Source organism: Pipistrellus hanaki (genome assembly GCF_964339955.1).
Source record: "Pipistrellus hanaki genome assembly, chromosome: 2".
Lineage (NCBI taxonomy): Eukaryota > Metazoa > Chordata > Mammalia > Chiroptera > Vespertilionidae > Pipistrellus > Pipistrellus hanaki.
Window position 1 is genome coordinate 185,894,251 of NC_140504.1, and position 21,639 is coordinate 185,915,889.

Genomic DNA, 21,639 nt, shown 5'->3' on the forward strand with positions numbered 1-21,639 from the left:
ACTATACAATCAAAACTGTGTTAGGTTATTTAACTCTTTCACTCTTAAAAACAAAGTTTTCAATATCACCCCACATGGATCCAATGGGCAAGTTTTGCTTAAGAACAAAACAAAACAGAAATAGAGGATTGAGAAGCAAAACCCTTTTTTTTCCTTTTCTTTCTTCAAGAGGAAACTGTAAGATTACACAAAAGGCAAAATTGGCTACTTGAAATCCAAGAATGGTTTTAATGCATTGGCCGAGAAAAATAAACTGCAAAGTTCTGTGAGGTCTTCTAAAAATTTACAAGAAAGACTGATGGGCAGGTCTAATCAGATGTGGATGTTCTCTTTCCCCCCCTTTTAAAAATGACAACATATGCAGTCCCACAAAATACAATATAAACTTTGTTATCTTGACTGCCAGAGACGCTCCTTTGCAATGCCTCCTGGTAACCGAACTGCTGGGTGGAACACAGCGGCCTTCACTTCTTCATGGGCTGGTAAACAGAGGCGTTGGGGTCAAGTCCCGAGGGGCTGGTCTCCACAAATTTGGAGGAGTAGTGGGGGGACACCGGGCTCAGGGGGCTGGTGGCGGCACTGTACGTTATGCTGGGCATGACGGCCATGACTTCGGCTATCTTCTGTTTCAGGTCCTTGATTTCCTGGTCTTTCTGAAGAATTTGTCCTGGAAGATCAAAGACCCGCCATCAGTGAGAAGGGAGGGCAACCCAACCCAACACAAAGCCCTCCTAGGCCAGCCCGAAGTGGGCGTGACTCAGCTTTGATGTCAGGGTTTGTAAGGGTAGGCAAACTTTCCTGTAAAGGGCCAAAGAGTAAATATTTTAGGTGTGTGAGCCACGTACTGTCTTTGTCATGTTTGTGTGTGTGCTTTTAAACCATGGGAGAATACAGAAACCATTCATAGCCAATGGATGGCTTGAGGGGCATGTTTCACAGTGAAAAGGGATTCTGTCTATGCAGGTGTGACTAAGCAAAGAGGTTAATTTCCAGGAGCCACGTTTTGAGCACAGCAGTCACCAATGGCAGCCTAAGAGAGAATGATTTGCTGAAACCGGTTTGGCTCAGTGGATAGAGTGTCGGCCTACGGACTAAAAGGTTCCAGGTTCGATTCCAGTCAAGAGCATGTATCTTGGTTGCGGGCACATCCCCAGTCGGCAGGGGTGTGCAGGAGGCAGCTGATGAATGTTTCTCTCTCATCGATGTTTCTAACTCTATCAATCTCCCTTCCTCTTTGTAAAAAAATCAATAAAATATATATATATATTTTTTTTTTAAAAGAGGGAATGATTTTAAACTATAGCTCTCCCTCTTGAGCTGCAAAGTTTTTCTGGGAGGGTGGGCTATCTCTGGGTATCAGACCAAGAAATACAGATCAACTAAGGCCTCAGAACTGCCCCAGGTCCTCATACAGAAAGTAAATGGAGCTCTGGCTCTGTGGCTGCTGCACCAGGGGCTCTAAGTGACTCAAACTGGCTGTCCAGTTTGCCATGGGCTGAGCCTTTGACACCCTCCCTCACTAGTCTTAGTTTTTCACCCAAGCAATGATGCCTGCCTCAGGGCTATTTCCCTTGCTCTCTCTATGTTAACTCCTGGGGTTTCCATTTCTAATTCCTTACAATGCTTTTCCTAATTTTCCCATTTAAACCAGACCCTATCTCCTCAACTCATAGATTCTCAACACACTCTAAACTTTCCTTTCTGTCACTTTACTTTTTGTAATAATGATCCTATCTAATAAAAACCTAATATGTTAAGTGTCCAGTCATCGATTCAACCAATCAAAGCATAATATGCTAATAATATGCTAAGGCCGCTCAACCGCTCTATGATGTGCACTGACCATCAGAGGGCAGACAGTTGACCAACCAGTCGCTATGACACACACTGACCACCAGAGGGCAAACACTCTGACAGGTAGTTTAGCTTGCTGCTGAGGTCCAGCCTTTCGATCGGGACTGAGCAAGATGAGCCAGACACGCCCTGGAGCCGTCCTGCAGTCCCTTCCCCGCTGGCCAACCTCCTGCTTCGCTCCCGAGCCCCAGGCACTGGAGGGGCTCCTTGGTCTGGTCTGCATCCTCTCACAATCCGGAGCCCTCGGGGAATGTTGGAGAGTCAGTTTCAGCTGAATCTTGCAGGTCAAGCCGAGGGACCCCGCTGGTGCATGAATTCGTGCACTGGGCCTCTAACAATAATTATATTAGCTAACACATGTGTGCCAGACACTGTTCTAAGTACTTCCACATACAAACTCATTTATTTATCCCAACAACCCTATCAGGCAGAAATTATTATCAGTATCATCCATTTTATAGATGAGGAAACAGGCACATAGAGGTTGAGTGACAAACAGAGCCAGGATTAAAATCTATGCAGTCTGGCTCGAGTCTGCACTCCTGCCTACACATTCTTCCACCTCTCCTGTAACTATTCACCTAGGTGATGGCTTGTGTTCATCATCTCTCCATTGGGCCATGAGCTCCAGGAGGGCAAGGACTACCTACTTTTTCTCTCTCATCACGGTATCCCTAGTGCCAGCCCAGTACAAAGCTGAGGCGCTGCAAGTTATGCATCCTGCCCAGTTACTAACAGGTAGAGGAGGAGGGCGACCCAGGACCCCTCGTCCCAAAGCCCATGCAATTTCCATCATTCTTTGGAGCTTCCTGGTCCGCTAGAGGAAGAACAGTTAGGAGCAGCACTTCAGAAACTTAAATGCTTAGAAAGGAAGGAGGATGCATTTGAGTCACACTCATTCTGAGTCCTGCAGAAGATGGTAATATATTTAAAATGTAGCTGCCCATGATGGCATAGTTTTTTGTTTTGTTTTTTTTTAATATATTTTATTGATTTTGTACAGAGAGGAAGGGAGAGAGATAGAGAGATAGAAACATCGATGAGAGAGAGTCATCGATCAGCTGCCTCTTGCACACCCCCTACTGGGGATATGCCCGCAATCAAGGTACATGCCCTTGACCGGAATCGAACCCGGGACCTTTCAGTCCCCAAGCCGACGCGCTATCCATTGAGCCAAACCGGTTTTGGCGCATAGTTTTTAAAAGGATGCAGCAGAGATGAAAGTCATTTTGAAACCAGGATGAATCAATGATATAGATAGGAAGGAGAAAAGCAACACAGGGGTTTGACTTGAATTACAAAGTTGGGTTCTTATTAGAATATTCTGAGCATGACAGTGAGGGAAGCAGTGGGAAAGGCGGTAGCAAAGAGCCATGGAAAGAACCTGCTCCCTGGGACTTCCTGCGTCTCCTCAGCTTTAAGCCCTCCTTCCCTTTGAACAATTAGCCTCAGGTGAATAAAATTACCTACAGCGTCTGATACATGAACCACTGGATCTTTTTTCTTTTTTTTCTACACAGATTTAAATATGATTTCTTTAATCAGTGATATGCAAACATCCCCAGAACTTTTGAAAAAGACATTTCTCTCTGCTGCTCTGTTGCTTTAGAAGAATTCCTGGGCTGACAAGCCAAGCTCCCCTCAGCTACTCGGAGGCCAGGTGCTGCTTCACTGCAGGGGGAAATCTCTTCCACGTTTGCAAATCGGAGTAAACGGATGCTACAGAGAGAGGTGGCCCCTTCTCAGGGAGCTGGGCCAAGCAGGCAAAAAGCCAGTGTATGACCAGTTCAGCTTTATAGCAGGATCCCAGAACCCTTCTTTTTAAATGCTTTCCCTGAGTCTATAGATTAATAAGCCCAATTCTCAACTCCCGACTCTTTTTGCTCACAATCTGGGCCATTCCAAGCCCCTCTTACACTTCACTAACTTCTCGTAACTTCTCTATCCCACCCCACACCCACAGGGGCTTTGGTCTTTTCTGGAGTTTAGGCCCCAAACTCCCAATGACTGATGAACTCTTACCTGGGTGTCCAGGAAGCAACTCCAAATGGAAACATCCCAAACCAAACTCTCTCTCTTCATTCCTCACACCTTCCTGTTCTTCGTTCTCAGTCCTGGCACCCTTATCCTTCCCTCCCGTCCGGACATCCTGCTCCCCCCTCACCACTCTTAGCTGGGACAGTGGGAGCCTCCTAAATGGCCTCCCTGCCTCCACTGTCTTTCACATCCATCTTTCACATGGCTATCGGAAAGGGATTTCCAAAACAACAGCCAGAACCTCTCACCCCTTCCTCCTGAACACCAAGGGGAGAAGTGCTCCAGGATGGCTTCATTCATGGTCCTCCGGGTCTCCCACTCTCTTCTTCCAGATCCCCCAACGGGGGGTCACTGGTCTGCTCACCTGGACATTCCCCACACTTTCTTTCCTTCACTTACACTATTTCCTCCAGTAACAATGTTCTTCCCGGCCATTCTCTGCTCTCAGAATTCATCCTTCAAAGCTGAGTCCCCTCCCTCATGAAGCCACCGATACCTCCTCCCCTGCCAAGCCCTCTCTCTGCCTCCATCTGAGGGCAGGAGGCCTGGCCTTGCCCCGTGGCCTGCCCTCTCACAGGACCCACAGGGTCCATAGCACTAAGGCATGACTTGCCTTCTTCACACTCATTCCCTCATGGACATGAAAGGGTCTTCCAGAAACAACATGGCAAGCGCAATTACAACAGATTAAATGTAGGAAGAGATGGGAATGGAGCTATCTTTTATTAAGCCAGAAACTGGAGATTTGTTAAATGTAAAACAATATCACTTTTTTCATTAAAATTTTTTGAAAATAGTTATTTTTCATAAAAATGTTATTTACGTTAGCAAGTAATGTGTTTATGTTATTTTAAAATAAATTATGAAATACATGTTTGAACTTTTCATTTCTAATAGATAAATGTTGATAGAGATAATCCAGTTTTTATAAAAACATCTTTGGGGTCCTCAATGATTTTAAGAGTGTAAAGAGGTCCCTAAGACCAAAATGTTTGTTACTGTCTGGTCCCTCAGGGATTCTCACAGGGATCCTACAGGCACACAGTAGGTCTCAATAAATACCTGCTGAGTGAACAGCCAGTTCTGCAGACTCACCACTTCGACTGTAACCTTCTCTCCAGCCAAGCACAGCCAGCTGCAGCTCTGAACACACCAGGCCCTCCTAGCTTCCCTGGGCTCGCGCGCAAGCTGCTGCTTCTGCTATATGCCTCTCTAGTCCTCACTCCTCTCTACTGCTTCTTCATGGCACCAACCCCTCCTCATCATTCAAGACCCAGCTCAGACATCAGCTTCCCTGAGCCCTCCGACTCCCCAGACTGGCTTGTCCCTGCCTCTCCCTGTTCCCACAGACCCCGTAAGAACTGCTGCACCAGCACCTCCGAGTGACTGCAGTTCTCTAATTCATAAAACGGTATGCCGGGCACTTACACCATTGAGGAGAAAACTGAAGTGCTCTGCGCCCTGTGCCTTCTCAGCCACACCACCTCCCCGGGGCCCGCTGCCCTCCTACCTTGGGCAATCTCGAGCTGCCGCTTGGCGTCCCCCAGCGCGGAGAACAGGTCGAGCTTGATCCTCGTCTCTGCGCTCAGGCTGTTCTCCAGGTGCTGTGTTTTATCCTGCATGGCTGAGAGCGCTGACATGAGCACCTCCGTGTCCTTCTCGTTTTCCTTGTACTTCCGAAGCTCCTGTCAATATCACCAAAGCAGCAATGTTACAAGGTAATTTTGGCATCGATGTCTACAAATTAGCCTGGAATCACAAATAAAGTCCTGCTATTATTGACCTGGCCCCGAGAACACAGAATGCTAGTATTTTACGGGTTTAGACCTCACCACGTAGAGGGCAGGATGTATTTGTATGGTAATGTGAACATACAAAAACAGGTTAGATAAATTTGACTATGTTGGATTTTTCTGTCTCCAAATAACACACTGTCTCATAAGCTTCATTCAGAACCAAAAAGAACGTTTTCCTGCCTGCCAGTTGCAAATGTTGCTGTAATACTGTAATCAAATTTGCCAAAAATTCTCTCCATTTGCACTAACAATTGTAAAAATGTTAATTATTTTAATAGGGCACATTGCAGAATAAGTCCACTTAAAACATCTGGTAATGTAACCATAAATATATGTGTAGAAATACTTTAATTTCTTCATTTTAAAAGAGATATACACACTTCTTATAGAGAATTTTAAAATATATTCAAGTTCAAAGAAGAAAACGAAAATCACCCAAAATCCCAACATTGTGAAAATTTGATACATATTATTTTAGTCTTTTAAGCACATGTTTATTTTCTAACATAAATGAGATAACTGTATATGTTGTTTTGTAGAATTAAAAAAAACTTATATAATCTCAAATGTTCTTTGAAAATGTAATTTTTAAAAATATATATATTTTATTGATATTTTACAGAGAGGAAGGGAGATAGAGAACTAGAAACATCGATGAGAGAGAAACATCGACCAGCTGCCTCTTGCACATCTACCGGGGATGTGCCCACAACCAATGTACATGACCTTGACCGGAATTGAACCTGGGACCTTTCAGTCCGCAGACAGACGCTCTACCGCGAGCCAAACCGATTTCAGCTGAAAATGTAATTCTCAATGGCTGCATGGTACTCCCACATACGGTATATATGTACCATAATTTATTAAATGAATCCCCTATTAAGATTGTTTCCTTTTTTTTTTTTTTTTTGCATTTATATTACCACCATGATGAACGTCTCTGTATATATATCATCAATAAGATTTTAAAAAGTATTTGCCTTAGGTGGAAATCCTAACAAGGGAAATACTTAAAAAGTCGATGACCTTTCCAGAAAGTTACACCCTCCAGCAATGTCTGAGGCCTGTTTCATTGTAGGCTCACTCAGGTTGACATTATCATTTAAAAATTCTTTGCTAATTTTAGGAGACAAATGATATTCAATCTTAATCTATGTCTTGTGATTAATAAGGATATAGTGATATGTTCTTATCAGCCATTTCTATTTCTGCTGTGAATTAACTGTTGGCATCCTTTGCCTATTTTTCTGTATATTTGAGATTAACACTTTTTATGAATAATTTATATATTGAGTATTAATTTCTTATTTATATTTGTTGCATTATCTATACTCCCCCAGTTGATTATTCTCATATTTTGTATTTTTTTGCTTTGTGATTTCTTCCATTATATTTTTTACTGCAATGTAATTTTTAACTTATTTAATTTTGGGATGACCGACATTGGTTAATAAGATTATATAAGTTCCAATATTATAACACATCAGCTATATATTGCATTATGTACTCATCACCCAAAGTTTAGTCTCCTTCTTTTACCTTTTCCATTGTTTTTGTTTAGAAAGTCATCCCATTTCAAGATTAAAGAAATTCTACTATATTTTCACCTAGCTTAAAATAAAATGTCTTTTTATTTCTGCATTGAACTCTTCATCTGGAATTTCTTTTTGTGTAGGATGGAAATGGCCTTCTAATTTTAGTGTTTTTTCCTCACCATTCCCATCCATTTCTGATGCCACCTTTACCGCACACTTTAAGTATTGTTTCTAGGTCTTCTATTTTACTCCACTGACATGCCAGTAATTTCTTACCAGTTCTACCAGAGTCAAATTACAGTAGCTTCATGATATATGACATTCATTTTAAATGTTCCCTTGAAGTGCCAATGCCAAATACTTGGCCATGGCTCCCAAAACTGGCTACACTCACAGCACTGGCAGCTTTCCTCGCAATGTTCTGCACAGAACTGCATTCTGGAAAAGCTCAGAGCAACCTAGAATGGTCAATTCCCTGAGGACATGGTTAGGGCTGATAAGAGCTGTACAAATCCCAAAGGATACTTAATCTGGCCTATAACCTAAAAAAAATAAAATGAATCTAGAGTAATTCAAATTCTGGTATAAAACATGTCAAAAGACCATCAACATTTCTGGCTTGCATTAGAATCTGACTAAATTAAATATGACATCAATGAGCTGGACAAGATTAGAGCTTCCTCTTGTCATAGAGATTTTCGGATGCAATGGGATTCTCCTGTATCAAAAAGCACCATCTCCACATTATGTCATAGGTCACCAATCAACGCAGAAGAGGAACTCAAGTACGAGAAAGCCTTTGGTTCTCCCATTACCTGAACTTTCAGTTCTAGCTCTCTGATCTGGTCTTCTTTCACCTTCATGTCCATTGTGAGCTTCTTGCCCTCTGCCTCCAATTCTCTGATCCGATTCCGTAAGGTCTCGGTGCACTCTCCCCTTTTGAAAAAGAAGAGAAGAAAATAAGGGGACTTAAAAGACTATTGGTTTACTTATATTGCAGGATTGGTATTTCTCTATACTCCAAAGTCAGTCAAGTATTGACTGTCTGGTATTCTCTCTATTCTTTGATAATTTCAACTCTTTAAAAATAATTATCATTAACCGGATATCTAATATGAGCCAGGCACCAAGCTAGGTACTTCACCCACACTACCTTCTTTATGGGGATAGGGTATATTATAGACTTTTATACCAGTAGATAAGGTATAATACTAGTTCATGGTCACCTAGCTTGTAGGTCACAGAACTGGGATAAAAATGGAGGTTTCCCAACAAGCTTCCCACCCAACCATATGACTTGAGATAATGCACACAAACTGAGCAAGGCAGAGCCAGACAAGCCCAGCAGGGGGCAGTGAACCAGAATGTTTTTTCACTTTTGAGGGACTATGACTTGACATTTTCACCTTTCTTTAATCATGATTGCCACAGGCCTGGAGTAAACAGAAGGAAACAGCATTAGGTGGCTTCTCACGGCTACAATAAGGATAAACTACAAAAGATGATGGCAAGATTGCAGAAACAGCCTGATGGGGAAAGTAGGTGTCTTGCCTACATAAAAATATAGATCCAGTGAGAGACTCAAAGGCTTGAGATTTTGTTAAGAACAGAAACGACCTCTACACAAGTGATGGCAAATAAGGGCCATCTAAGGGTAAGATCAAAGCAAAACAAATAAGCTTAACTGGAAACAAAAGGGATATAGGGTAGGAAAAGAAAACCAACTTACTGATTCTCAGGTATAAGAGGCACTACACAACATGGTTAAAGAATTATCATATACTTCTCAGTGGACTTTTGGGGGGGAAATGGGAGGGGTGTAGGTGGTAGATGAATTAAGGACAGCCCAGGCCACACTAGATTATTATTCAGAAAAATCTCCTGCAAGTGCAAGTGCTTCAGAAATGCTTGCACATCTTCAAACAATGAACAAACCAAAAACTCCACTTTAGATTAGGTTAGGGTTAGGCAGACTAATAAAGGGTCTGTGTGTCTGTATAGATGCTGCTAAGCCAAGTGAGCTCAGCTACGTGCAGTACAGAGTCTGCTGGGGTGAGACAGGATAACACAGGAGAAGGAGTCCTCTCCTGCTGTTATTTCCTAAAAGGTAAGCTGAGGATTGATCAATCATTCTTCAAATGCCAGAACCCAAAAAAAGGCTATTAACACACCAAATTAAAAAAAGCAAAACTCAAGAAAGAATGCCAGAGTTATACCACATAGATACAAATGACAATAGAAACTTAAAATGAAATAATGATTTACCCTCAATCTGCATCTGTAAACCCGTAACTGACTTCTAACATGCAAGTGACTTGACTAGTCAACAAAACAAAGGGAAAAAAGTGAAGTAGAAGTAAAAAACAAAGAGGCTCTTAACTATTCTCTCTCCTTGCTTATATTCAGATAGCAGTTACATATCAAGTTTGGAATATTTGCATACTTTTCAATGGTATAGGAAGTGGTCCCTAATTTACATCACTCCACAAGTTCAATGACATCTAAGAGTGACTTATGTTTCCTTTCCCCCCATCATTTCCAGCACATTTGACAATTTGCTGATATCCAACAAAGACATGAGAGTTAGTACATTGTACTTGGGAACCAAGATTTTACCTCTCTTCCATCTATATACATAGAAGGCTAATATGCTAAGTGTCCGACCATCTGACTGGTTGCTATGCCGCGCACTGACCACCAGGGTGACAGACACTCAGCGCAAGAGCTGTCAGGATGTGCTCTGGCCATTGACAGAGAAACAGCACCGTGGACTTGGTGCCCACAAAGCAACACTTGGCTTCCCCCAAGTGGGAGACAGGCCCCACCACCACCCTGGAGCAACACCCCGCCAAATCGCAGCTGACACGGCGGAGACCCCATGGCACAAAATGCGGTCCACAGCCAAGCCCAGCCTGGAAACAGTTGCCAGGGACGCCGGGTAATGACGTCACATAGTAATGCCCACCTCCTCTCCCTAGCAACTAGCTTCCTTAGAGTTTCTTCAGCCCAGGCACACAAATTGCTTTAAAGCCAGGTGCAAACTTTTCACACTTTAACCAAATATCTGTGAAGCGTTTTCCCATGCCTCATCTCAGTTGATCCTCACAGAAGTCCTGGAGTAGGTAGATAGGAGACTTGGTGGAATCCTATTTTCTTTTCATTAGAAAATGGATTTTTAGAAAGCTTAGCCGAAACTGGTTTGGCTCAGTGGTAGAGCGTCGGTCTGTGGACTAAAAGGTTCCAGGTTCAATTCCGGTCAAGGGCATGTACCTTGGTTGCGGGCACAACCCCAGCAGGGGGTGTGCAAGAGGCAGCTGATCGATGTTTCTCTCTCATCGATATTTCTAGCTCTCTATATCTCTCCCTTCCTCTCTGAAAAAAATCAATAAAATATATTTAAAAAAAAAAGAAAAGAATAAAGCTTAGAAACTTGACCCAACTAAAAAGAAGAAATGGTGGACGTTGAAAATGACTTCATTTTTTCTCACTGCACAGAATACAGTCAACACTGCTGCAGTTCAATATTTTACCCTTTGTTTTCCCTGCATGATATACAATAATAATCTGCTTCATGTTGATATTTACTGCTGTGTTGCTAACAATTACCTGAAAGAGAAGTTGGAGTGCTTCACTGAGCTGGAAAAAGTTTAGTTAAATCAGAAAGTAAGTCTAATTAAGCAAGTTTATCTATATATAAGCTCTCACTGGCGCCAATCGCACTCGTGTGTTTCCATCTGTCATTGTCAATCATGAATTTGGTTGACACTTCTGTCATAGAGAAAGGGCGAATAGCAGTATTAAAATATTTCTTCTAATGAATTTCCATTCGATGTGCACGAATTTGTGCACTGGGCCAAACCAGCTAGAACTAGAAGCCCTTTTATGAGCAGCTCTTTGCCTCCCAGGTGTGGGAGGCATATGGTGATATCCTCCCCCCACTTTATGGAGATCACTGAGGATGAAATTGCTATAAGAGAATGCAAACTTGCACAGATGTAGTTTAAGCCAGCTAATAAAACCATAATTAAAAGCAATCCATTCATGCATGACTATTGTATTTCTAATCCTGCTCGAGGCATCAAATTCCCATGGCTGTCTCGAAAGCCAACCACAGATTAAGCATTCAGGTGATCCGGACATACCTAGACGCAGCAGCGAATGCAACAGCCCGGGCAGCAGTAGCTTCTTCTAACTTCTTCCTCTTTTTCTCTTCCATTAACTGCTTTTCTACAAAGCTTCGGGCTTCCTGCTCAGCTTTTAGCTTTTTTTCCAACTGGCTGATATTCTGCTTGTCTTTTTGCTTCACTTGCACAGCATTATGTAACCTAAATGGAAATGATTATCACACAGAGTTTTACAATTACAATACCCACTATGAACCTTGGAAATACATGGTTCCTCTTTGTCATTTTAAGGCCAAAGTAAAAAAAGAGGTTTGAACAGCAAACATAAATGTCAACTCCCAGAATGCCCAGATAGAACACACTATCATAATTATTTAACAATTTCTAAATCCCAATAAGCAAGCTGCCATACAAGATACAGACCTAGCTTCTGCTCTATCTACAGAAGGTCATTCAGAGAATAGGGTAAAACAAGTTTCTATCAGAGGGAAATATAACAGCTAAACTAATTCAAGTGCCCCAAGGCACATCGGAAGAACTTCAGTCTGACCAAGGCACAGCTGATGGAACCAGCCCCAATGAAACCGTGGTAAAGGCTGAGTGGGGAATGTCTGTCTTCGCCTGAATATAATAATTATGGTGCTGACTTTCCTTTCCAGCTGTGTGACGGTTTTTCTAGATTATCCCAAACTAGATCTTGTAGGGTCATAGGATGCTTCATTTCAGATGGAAATTTCAGCCATATTCCCTTCCCTGCCTACAACCACCCCCAGCTTAACATAACAATATAAGGTCAGTTTATCTAAATATATCAATAAGGGTGAGATGTTCTCTATGTATCAATGCTATAGCCACCACATATGTGGGTCAAAAACAGTGGTGAGGTTATTTGCCTATAATGCTTGAACTTTTGAGTTACATTCCTTAAAAATGTTGAAGAACTACTCTTTTGATGGGGCAAGTCCAGAAAATCCAAAGCCTACTGCAGACACACAGTGTGAAGAAATTTAAAAAAAAAAAAAAAAAAAAAAAAAAGGGACAGACCCATATTGAGTCAAGAAATAATTCCAGAATGAATTAATAGAAAGTATAAGAATTCACACAGAAGAGTTGGCTTTTTGCCTGCCTCTTCAAGTAAAATTAAAGTTCAATGTAATTTAGTTTTGGAAATCAAAGTAAATAGAGTTCAATGTCTGGAACCTTTCACTCAAAGGAGCAAGAGCTTCGAATTGTGGCAGAAATACTTGTCAACTTTCCGTATATAATCATAAAAGCTTGATAACTGTTTTAAATTAAGAGAAGTCATTAAATGAGAGAAGACAAAATAGCAATATTAATAAGCTTTTGTTGAAATGAAATAGGTTCTTACAGATTTTATAACATGTTGGATTATCTGGTATTAAATTAAACATTTTATACATTTATTTGAAAACCTCTCTGCTCGGTCCCTTTGTCATCATGAATCTTGTGCTCCAATCCCTGGAAACAAAAGAAGCAGTGAGGCCACGTGGCTCATAAAAGGCCCGATAGGTGCACGTACTTGTTCTGCAGCAGCTCATTCTCCTGCCGGAGCTGGCCCATTTCTGAGCGGATCCCTCGCTCGGTGCTAGAGAGGGAGCTGATTTGACTGCGGAGCTCTTGTTCCACTTGCCTGCTGGCCTGCAGGTCAGCCTTTAATTTTTTAATGTCTTGTTCCAGCCTAGGAGAAGAAACACAGCATTTTCATCACAGAGAGGGCACCCACGGGGCTCTGTGGATACGCTGGCTAAAGCCCCAGACAGCTGGGTGAATGGCGGAGGACCCCTCTGGCAGTTCCTGCCATCACCGTAACTCCTATCTGCAATTGGCTCTTTATTGAAAGCTTCTGCTTGGGTCCACACCTCTTCCCACCAGAAGGTAACCTCTGATATCCCCCAAATGTTTGTGAACACTGACAGGTAAAGATGGTGCTTGCGAACATCTAAGCTGCCAATAGAGGAGGAGGGAAAGGCAAAGAGAGGGTGGCTGAAGGGTAAGGTCCCCTCCCAATGGTGAATTGCCCATGCCCTTCAGCAAGGGAGGTATGTTAGTAACACCCAGCTCAGGACCCACCTGCTTTGAGATATTCAGATAGATCAGAATCTACTGTCTGAGATTCCATCCCAGCACAAGCCTAGAAGAAAACAGTGTCTGAAACAACCTCCTGAAATTTCTAGCATCCTTGCTAAAGGATGTTCATACTCTGGTGAGTGTGACAGAAGAGCTCATTAGACTCATGACAAGGAAAGAAAAAAAGAACAAATTGCATGCTCTAAGAATCATAAGAAAACACCATCTGTGAACTGAAGCCTATATTTTCTCTTCAATTCCTTACTTCTGTTCCACCTATTTTCTTTACTTAATACAGCATTAGTTTCACGTATTGGGGAACGATTGTATGCACATGTATGGCTAGAAAAGCTCAATAAAAAGTATAAAATCAAGCCACTTTCTTCATGAGAGGACTTTACAATTTCACCAGGGGCCAATAAATATTTAAAACTGTTAAACACCACAAGTAAGGCCATGATTACATACATGCTAGAAGGAATAATAACTAATATTTAATGAGAACTTATGGACCAGGCATTGTTCTATGGATTTTAATACTATGAACTCATTCATTCTACACAACTTATGGCTAAGTGCAATTATTATTCTCATTTCTAAAGATTAAGAAATCTAGGCTCAGAAAAGCTTCTGGCCAAGGTAACACAGACAGGCTAGCTCCAGAGTCCACTCTTCACCAGCAGGCTGAATTATAGTTATATCATCCATAGCATGGTATGGGTAGAATGTCACATGGGTTTTGAGGAGAGAAGATGGGAACTGAGTTGGGTCTTAACGGTTGGACAGGATTTGGAGAAACAAAGGGGAGGAAAGGGCATTCTAAATAAGGGAGAAAACATGTCCAAAAGCTCAAAGGCAGAAGCAGCCATAGATATTTGAGGGGCAGAGACTCTGAGAAAGGCTTGTCCTCCGGGAACAGAGTGAGAAAGGATAGAATGGGTCTGCTGGATGGAACTTTAGCGAGTGGCACTAGAGGTTAGACCAAGGATGGCTGCCATGTGAGACTCAGAAGACACTTTTCTCTACAAACTTATAGGAAGGCAGAAATCAGTGTGCTCTGATGAGATTTGTGCAATGCCCTAAACAACATACCAACAGAACCAAGGATTTCTGGAAAGCGATGGATTGCCAGCTCCACAGACTAAGTACTGACAGACATGTTTTATTTAGCACTAAATCCCCAGGGCCCACCACAGTTATTAGTACTTACTAAATATATTCCCTGGCCTCTCTTAGCAAACTAAAGAGCAGCCTTATTTACTTAACTACCTTTCGCCAATTGAAACAAAATCTCAAAAACAATAAGGAATATAACATTGATGAAGGCACAGTAGTCTACCTGCCCAGTGACGGGGAGCACAGACTGGGGACTTTGTGTTCCAGAAGCTCTGTCAGGTCTCCTGACACCGCTGCTCCCCAGGGAAGGGTCACAAGTCAACATCACGCCACACTTTCCCTATTGTCAGGGTTATTCCAGTTGAATGTCCTCCCAGAACTGCTCTAAACAATTACTGACGGCATTTATACCATCCCACACCATCCCTCATTTGCCCGAAGTAACCCAAGGGATATTTTCCAAAATAGATCAATGTTGTCAAGTTATCCCCATTAAGAAGTTTGGCTGGAAAACGTGGTAGGTAATTTATCTTTCTTCAGAAGTTGATTTTGCAGTCTGAGGGTTGCATTTTCAGTAGAAAGGGTGAATTTTAAGATGAGAATAGGGATTTAGCATGGTTTAGTAATGGGGTTCTAGACTCAGTTCTGGTGCCAACTCTGTGACCCTGAGGAAGCATGTAACCTTCCAGGCCTCAGTTTCCCCACCTGAAGCTAACGTCTGTAAAGTTCCTCCCAGCCGGTCTAGCATTTCTAGGCCTGACACACTTACTGCTGGCTGCTGATCTGCTTCTTCAGATTAGCAACCTGAGCTGTATCATGGGCAGAGGCACAGGAATCAAGTTCCACACAACCAGCCAACTGGGGGAAACGTGTGCCACACTGGGAATGAAAGAAAAATTAAATCTGCACAGGCTAGATGTCAATAATTTGCACTTATTAACTTTTTTTCATTTTTAATTGATAAAAGCCAATTTTTTTTTTGCCATGCACTAAGAATAGCAATATTCTGAATGAAATTTTAGAGCTCCTTGAAAAATGTAAAAACTCAAAGAGTTAAAAAAGTTATGAGAGCAAAAAGTGCAGAACACCTAGAATGTAATTTATGGAAACCACAGAACACTAACCAACAATGTATTTTTAAAAGTAGTACTATGAAAATTTTGTCAGAGACATAGCAGCACAAAACAAAAAAATATATAAAATGATGTGGTTATGAAGGTATGTTGAAAACTTATAAGTTGTAACTTAAGATTTGTGTACTTTTGTGGATGTGTGTTAAAATTCAATAAAAGGTTTATTTTTAAAAATAAAATAATTTCACAAGATACAGAACATTTTAAAATGCTTCAGGATTTTCATAACTGCTACCATCAATTTTGTAAAACTTTGAATTACTGTTTTCCAAACAGTTGCAGCAAACCTATGAGTTAGCACCAGCATTATCCAGTTTAAGAAACACTGATCTGTCCGGCCAGTGTGGCTCAGTGGTTGAATGTCGACCTGTGAACTAGGAGGTCATAGTTTGATTCCTGATCCTTATTGGGTTTATTTTTCATTATAGAAGTGGTACCCAGTCTATGGTTTTAAAAAACTGCATACAACAACAGAAAAGTATGAAGAATAAAAATGTAATAACTCATAATCTTCTCATCCAGACAGAACCACTCACTATTCACATTTGGTTTACTCATTTTCTGTCTTTTTTTCCTGTATCTTTCTTCACACATGTAAATATTTTTAATATTTGGTGAGAGAGTAACACATGTAACAGTTTATAAATCTTAAGCCATTATAAAGTTTTTATAAATAATTTCATTGCTGCATAATTTCCATTGTGTGAATGTACTACGCAACCTTATTTTTGAAGATACAGTTCAGTTTTTGCATATGGTTATTAGAAAGTGTCTGAATGAGTTTTAAATGAATTATGTAATAAGTACATTGAACTGAATCAAGCCAGTCAAGAGCAGGAGCATTTATTAGATAGATAACTACTACCTGTCTTAATGATATACTTACTCCTTTGACGCTGAAGGTCGATACTTCATAGGTAAAAATTCTATATAATAAAACGCTAATATGCAAATTGACCAAACAGCAGAACGACCAATAGCTATGATGCACACTGACCACCAGGGGGCAGATGCTCAATGCAGGAGCTGTCCCTTACTGGTGGTCAGTGCACTCCACAGGGGAAGTGCCACTCAGCCAGAAGCCCTGAGCTGGGCTCACAGCTGGCGAGCACAGCAGTGGTGATGGGAGCCTCTCCTGCCTCGGTGGCAGTCGGACATCCCCCAAAGGCTCCCGGACTGCAAGAGGGCTCAGGCTGGGCTGAAGAACCCCCCCTCCAAGTGCACGAATTTTGTGCACCGGGCCTCTAGTACAGATATATAATTGATGTGATGCACAAAGAAGAATTGAGTAAATTGTGTTAAGAAGTTAATGCAAAATCTTCAAATGTATTCATGAGATTTTATTAAAATGTCAATAGCTATAACATAAATTTAAAGCAAGTGGTCAGGAAGAACATGAGACAGAAGTAATAGTTTATAACCCTAAAACACATTTCAGTAAATATGGATCGAAAAAAGAAGGAAAAAAGTTCATCTGTGAGCTCATTCCCCATTTTTGATAGCTAAATCCTCCTCTCTTTGCTGAATAATAGAAGGTTAAGGGGTAAAGGCAAATTTCTTCCAGTAGAACTGCAACCTCATCAAGAGAGAGAGAGAGAGAAAGAGAGAGAGAGAGAGAGAGAGAGAGAGAGAGAGAGAGAGAGGCGCCAGACATCTTAGGCAAACTTTGGTAAGGCTTAGGCAGGCCATAAATGCTCTTCCAGCTTGCCCAGCTCCTGTGGCACTACTCACCCCCACAAAGGCTGCCTAATGGTGTCACCACTTGGAATACAGACAGGGCCCATGGCAAAGCCAGTCTATGTCCAATAAATAAATCCATTTGTGCCAGTTCAACAAACCAAGGTTCTAGCCAACTGAAAATGTTACTATTAGGCCCAGGCACCTTTCCTAGACACTTCACTGATTATTTTAGAAGACAGCACTCAACTTCTAAGCTTGTGAAGCTACACCTGAACTCTAACTCTCAAGCGAGAGAGAGCTGGGACCATCCAGAGCAGAACTTTCTCAGGTCTGCACTCTGATTGCTGGGCTGACTTCAAAGCACAACTGACAAGGTGAGGATTCCTCTTACCCACTCCAAACCTTAACTCTCTCTCACCTTCTCACCTAAGGCACGTTACAATGTAAATCGTGGATAATTATTTAATTTTAATAGGAAAAGATTTACATTTCAATAACCTCCAGAAGAATGAATCTCAAATATTAGCCTTTCAGGCAGGTTAAATAGGAAAAATATCTTTGAGTACCTTGAAGTATACCTGGTGGTAAAACAAAGGACAGTATTTAAGTGTCAGCTTTTAGTTGAAAGGGATATTGTTTTTACTAGTAAGTGTAGGTAAACATTGGAAGATATTTATGTCTGAATATCTGTAATCCTTGTCTTTTGTGAATAACTTAAATTACAGCCCACAGTAAGATGATTTCATTGAAAGTTTAAAAGGCTCCAATAACTTCAATGTTTTAATAAAGCCCGAAGCTTTGAGGCCTAACTGAGAAGCTCAGAGGAACTTAAGGCTTTGGGGCAGTAAATTTCCCCAGGAAGCAAGTCTTACAAAAAGCAGGGAGACCTTTTCTCAGCCAGGACTTTACCTAGGAACAACTAGGTTCCCTAAACACTCTGAGTCACACTCCATAAAACTACCTTCGTGTCTATCTGCTGGCTGGGCCCCATGAGCCCATCAGGAAGATAAGGAGCCTGGGCCCTGCTGGCTCTCTCCGAACTCTTTTTTTTTTTAATATGTTTATTGATTTTTCACAGAGAGGAAGAGAGAGGGATAGAGAGCCAGAAACATCGATGAGAGAGAATCATCGACCAGCTGCCTCCTGCACACCCCGCCCTGGGGATGTGCCCGCAACCAAGTACATGCCCCCGACTGGAATCGAACCCGGGACCCCTCAGTCTGCAGGCTGACACTCTATCCACTGAGCCAAACCGGTTTCGGCTCTCTCTGAACTCTTAAGTGCTAGTGACAGAGATGCTACCGGCTCTCCAGGACAACACGGCCCTGACACTTCTGCTTGCTTTCTAAGAAAAGGGCTTCAGGTCCTCTCCAAATCATACAGCCAAGTGATTGAACAAAACCTGTCGCACAGTCAAAATCACCGACTCCTCGCTTCCAAACATCTTCTGCCTTTAATTATACCACTGACCTGGGAGGAACGGACTCTAACTTTCAAATCTTACTCATTCTCCAAGGCCCAGTTAAAAAAGTAAAAACAAACAACTGCACAAACTTTCCAGCATGAGGTGCTGATCTCCAGGGCCCAAAGTTGCCTCTCTTTCTGAAATCTGAAAGCCGTTACTGTGAATGCTTCTTGTTTGGCATGAAACCATTCATTTCCTTGTACTTTTTAAAATTTGTTCTGGTTTTTAGTCGTTTCCCATGTGTCTTATTTCTAAAAAGACAGTAAGTTTTCTGAAGCCAGGAACCAATTGTGCTATCAAATTAGAAGCTGGAACCACATTTCTAGTTTCTTCCAATCCTTCCAGACCATGTCTCTGACCCACACTCTGTCCTTAAAAAGGACAGATCAGTGTTATGACAGAGGCGGCTTTAGAAACCTATCTATAGCAGGCTGTCAGATATTTAATTTAAATAATGGCTGAAGGAGAAGGGGCAAGTAGGTTCTTGCTTATCAAGAAGGCAGAAAAAGAATGAATGAAGAGCAACTGCTCCATCTTGGTAAGTATCTAATTCCATTAGGAGATCCCCTGGTACACATTAATCATACAAAACAAGACTTGCTTAGGGACGGCACAGCTGTCTATGCAGAAAGCTGAGCTCATAAATCAAAGATCTGTTCGCCTACCCCCAAATAGTCTTTATCCTCTCCATAACTCCTTCCCCTCTCCCCTTTCCAGTTCACTCACACTGATAGGACAGGCAGCATGGGTCCTTCTCATTAAAACGTGAAAATATCTCATCACTGACTTGAAGCTGCTCAGGTATATCCTATGAACCACAGCTTCGGAAGCAGCAAAATAAAGCTGCCTCAGGTCTCACAACTGCTTACCAGGCACGCATCCAAAAATAAGCAGCAGCCTGATGACCTAATTACTAGGTGAAAGCATATTACAAAACAGCTTCTGCCTCTGCTCCCTCATCTGCCAAACACAAAAGGCAGACACATTCATTTTCATTAAGGAATGCAAAGAAATGCAGAAAAGGAATCCCAGAGACCTTCACACAACTGGTCGTTTTGAGAAATGAACAACTGACTTCTTGAAATCCTTCAAGAATACAGGTGTAAGTGCACAAACTAGTATTTCTAATTAGGTCTTTAAAGGATGTGGTCAGATTTGATAGTTTGTAAAAGTCCTTAAAATGTTCATATCTGTTGATGCAGCATACTACTCCCAATATTTCTTCAGAAGACTGGTGATAGAAAGATATGTGTAAAAGTGTGTTTGTTGCAGCATTACTTATAATTAAGAAACACTTAAATAATCAACAGAGGTTGGCTAAATTGTATATCCATGTGTCTGTCTGACATGCAACCATCAAAAAACCCTTGAGGAAGAATAATCAATGACAAGGGAGCATGCTCAATGATACAGTCAGTAAAAAGAACAAAAAAAGAAAAACGACTTGGAGGCTATATATTAAGATAGTCGTACCCTACTTGGTTTGGCTCAGTGGATAGAGCATTGACCTGCAGAATGAAGGGTCTTGGGTTCAATTCCAGTAAAGAGCACATGCCCAGGTTGTGAGCTTAATCCCTCATAGGAATCCCCCATTGATCAGCTGCACAGGAAGCAGCTAATCAATGATTCTCTCTCATCTTGATGTTTCTATCTCTCTTCCTTCCTCTCTGAAATATACACATATACTCACACACACACACACACACACACACACACACACACACACAGAGGCCTGGTGCATGAAATTCGTGCATGGGGGAGGCGGAGGAGGAGCTGTCCCTCAGCCTAGCCTGCACCCTCTCCAATCTGGATCCCTCCCACAATCCAGGACTGCTGGCTCCCAACCACTCGCCTTCTTGCCTTCCTGATTGCCCCTACCTGCTTCTGCCTGCCAGCCTGATCACCCCCTAACCACTCCCCTGCCAGCCTGATTGATGCCTAACTGCTCCCCTGCCAACCTGGTCACCCATAACTTCCCTCCCCTGCAGGCTTTATCACCCCCAACTGCCCTCCCTTGCAGGCCTGGTCCCTCCCAACTGCTCTCCCCTGCTGGCCATCTGTGTCCACATTGGGGCAGGATCTTTCACCACATGGGGACAGCCATCTTGTGTGTTGGAGTGATGGTCAATCTGCATATTACTCTTTTATTAGATAGGATAGAGACCTGGTGCACGAGTGGGTACCAGCTGGTTTGCCCTGAAGGATGTCCCAGATCAGGGTGGGAGTTCTCTTGGGGCATGGGGAGGCCTGGGTGAGGGGCCTGTGGTGGTTTGCAGGCCGACCACATCCCCTGGCAACCCAAGCAGAGGCCCTGGTATCTGGGGTTTATTTATCTTCTACAATTGAAACTCTGTAGCCTGGAACGGAGCCAAGCCTCCTGCTCACTCCATGGCGGCAGCCATTTCTGTTGGGACTTATGTATCTTCTATAATTGAAACTTTACAGCCTTGAGTGGAGGCCTAGGCAGGCAAGGTAAGTTGGAAAGCTTGGCTCCCTCCATCGCCGGGGAAACCCAAGCCTCCCTTCTGCTCTCTGTGGCCATAGCCATCTTGGTTGGGTTTATTTGCATATTTGCTCCTGATTGGCTTGTGAGCATGGCTTGCGGCCGTAGTGGAATGATGGTTAATTTGCATATTACTTTTATTATATAGTATACACACACACACACACACACACACACACATATATAGACTATCTTTTCTTTATCTTAAAAGTTGGATATAATCAACATATACCGTGTTTCCCCGAAAATAAGACATCCCCTGAAAATAAGACCTAGCGCAACTTTGGGAGAAAAAATTAATATAAGAC

At 42.2% G+C, this 21,639-nt stretch overlaps 1 protein-coding gene across 1 annotated transcript in view; it reads right to left on the minus strand.

Annotated features, from left to right (window-relative positions):
* Window positions 1–208: 208 nt before the first annotated feature.
* Window positions 209–21,639, minus strand: part of MACO1 (macoilin 1) — a 57,031-nt gene continuing 35,600 nt past the window's right edge. The window contains exons 7-11 of the mRNA XM_084874947.1: window positions 12,887–13,045; window positions 11,365–11,547; window positions 8,038–8,158; window positions 5,402–5,576; window positions 209–667 (exon numbers count right to left, since the gene is read on the minus strand). Of these exons, the coding sequence (XP_084731073.1) occupies window positions 465–667; window positions 5,402–5,576; window positions 8,038–8,158; window positions 11,365–11,547; window positions 12,887–13,045 (841 nt within the window). The 3' untranslated portion in view covers window positions 209–464. The remainder of the gene's footprint in view (window positions 668–5,401; window positions 5,577–8,037; window positions 8,159–11,364; window positions 11,548–12,886; window positions 13,046–21,639) is intronic.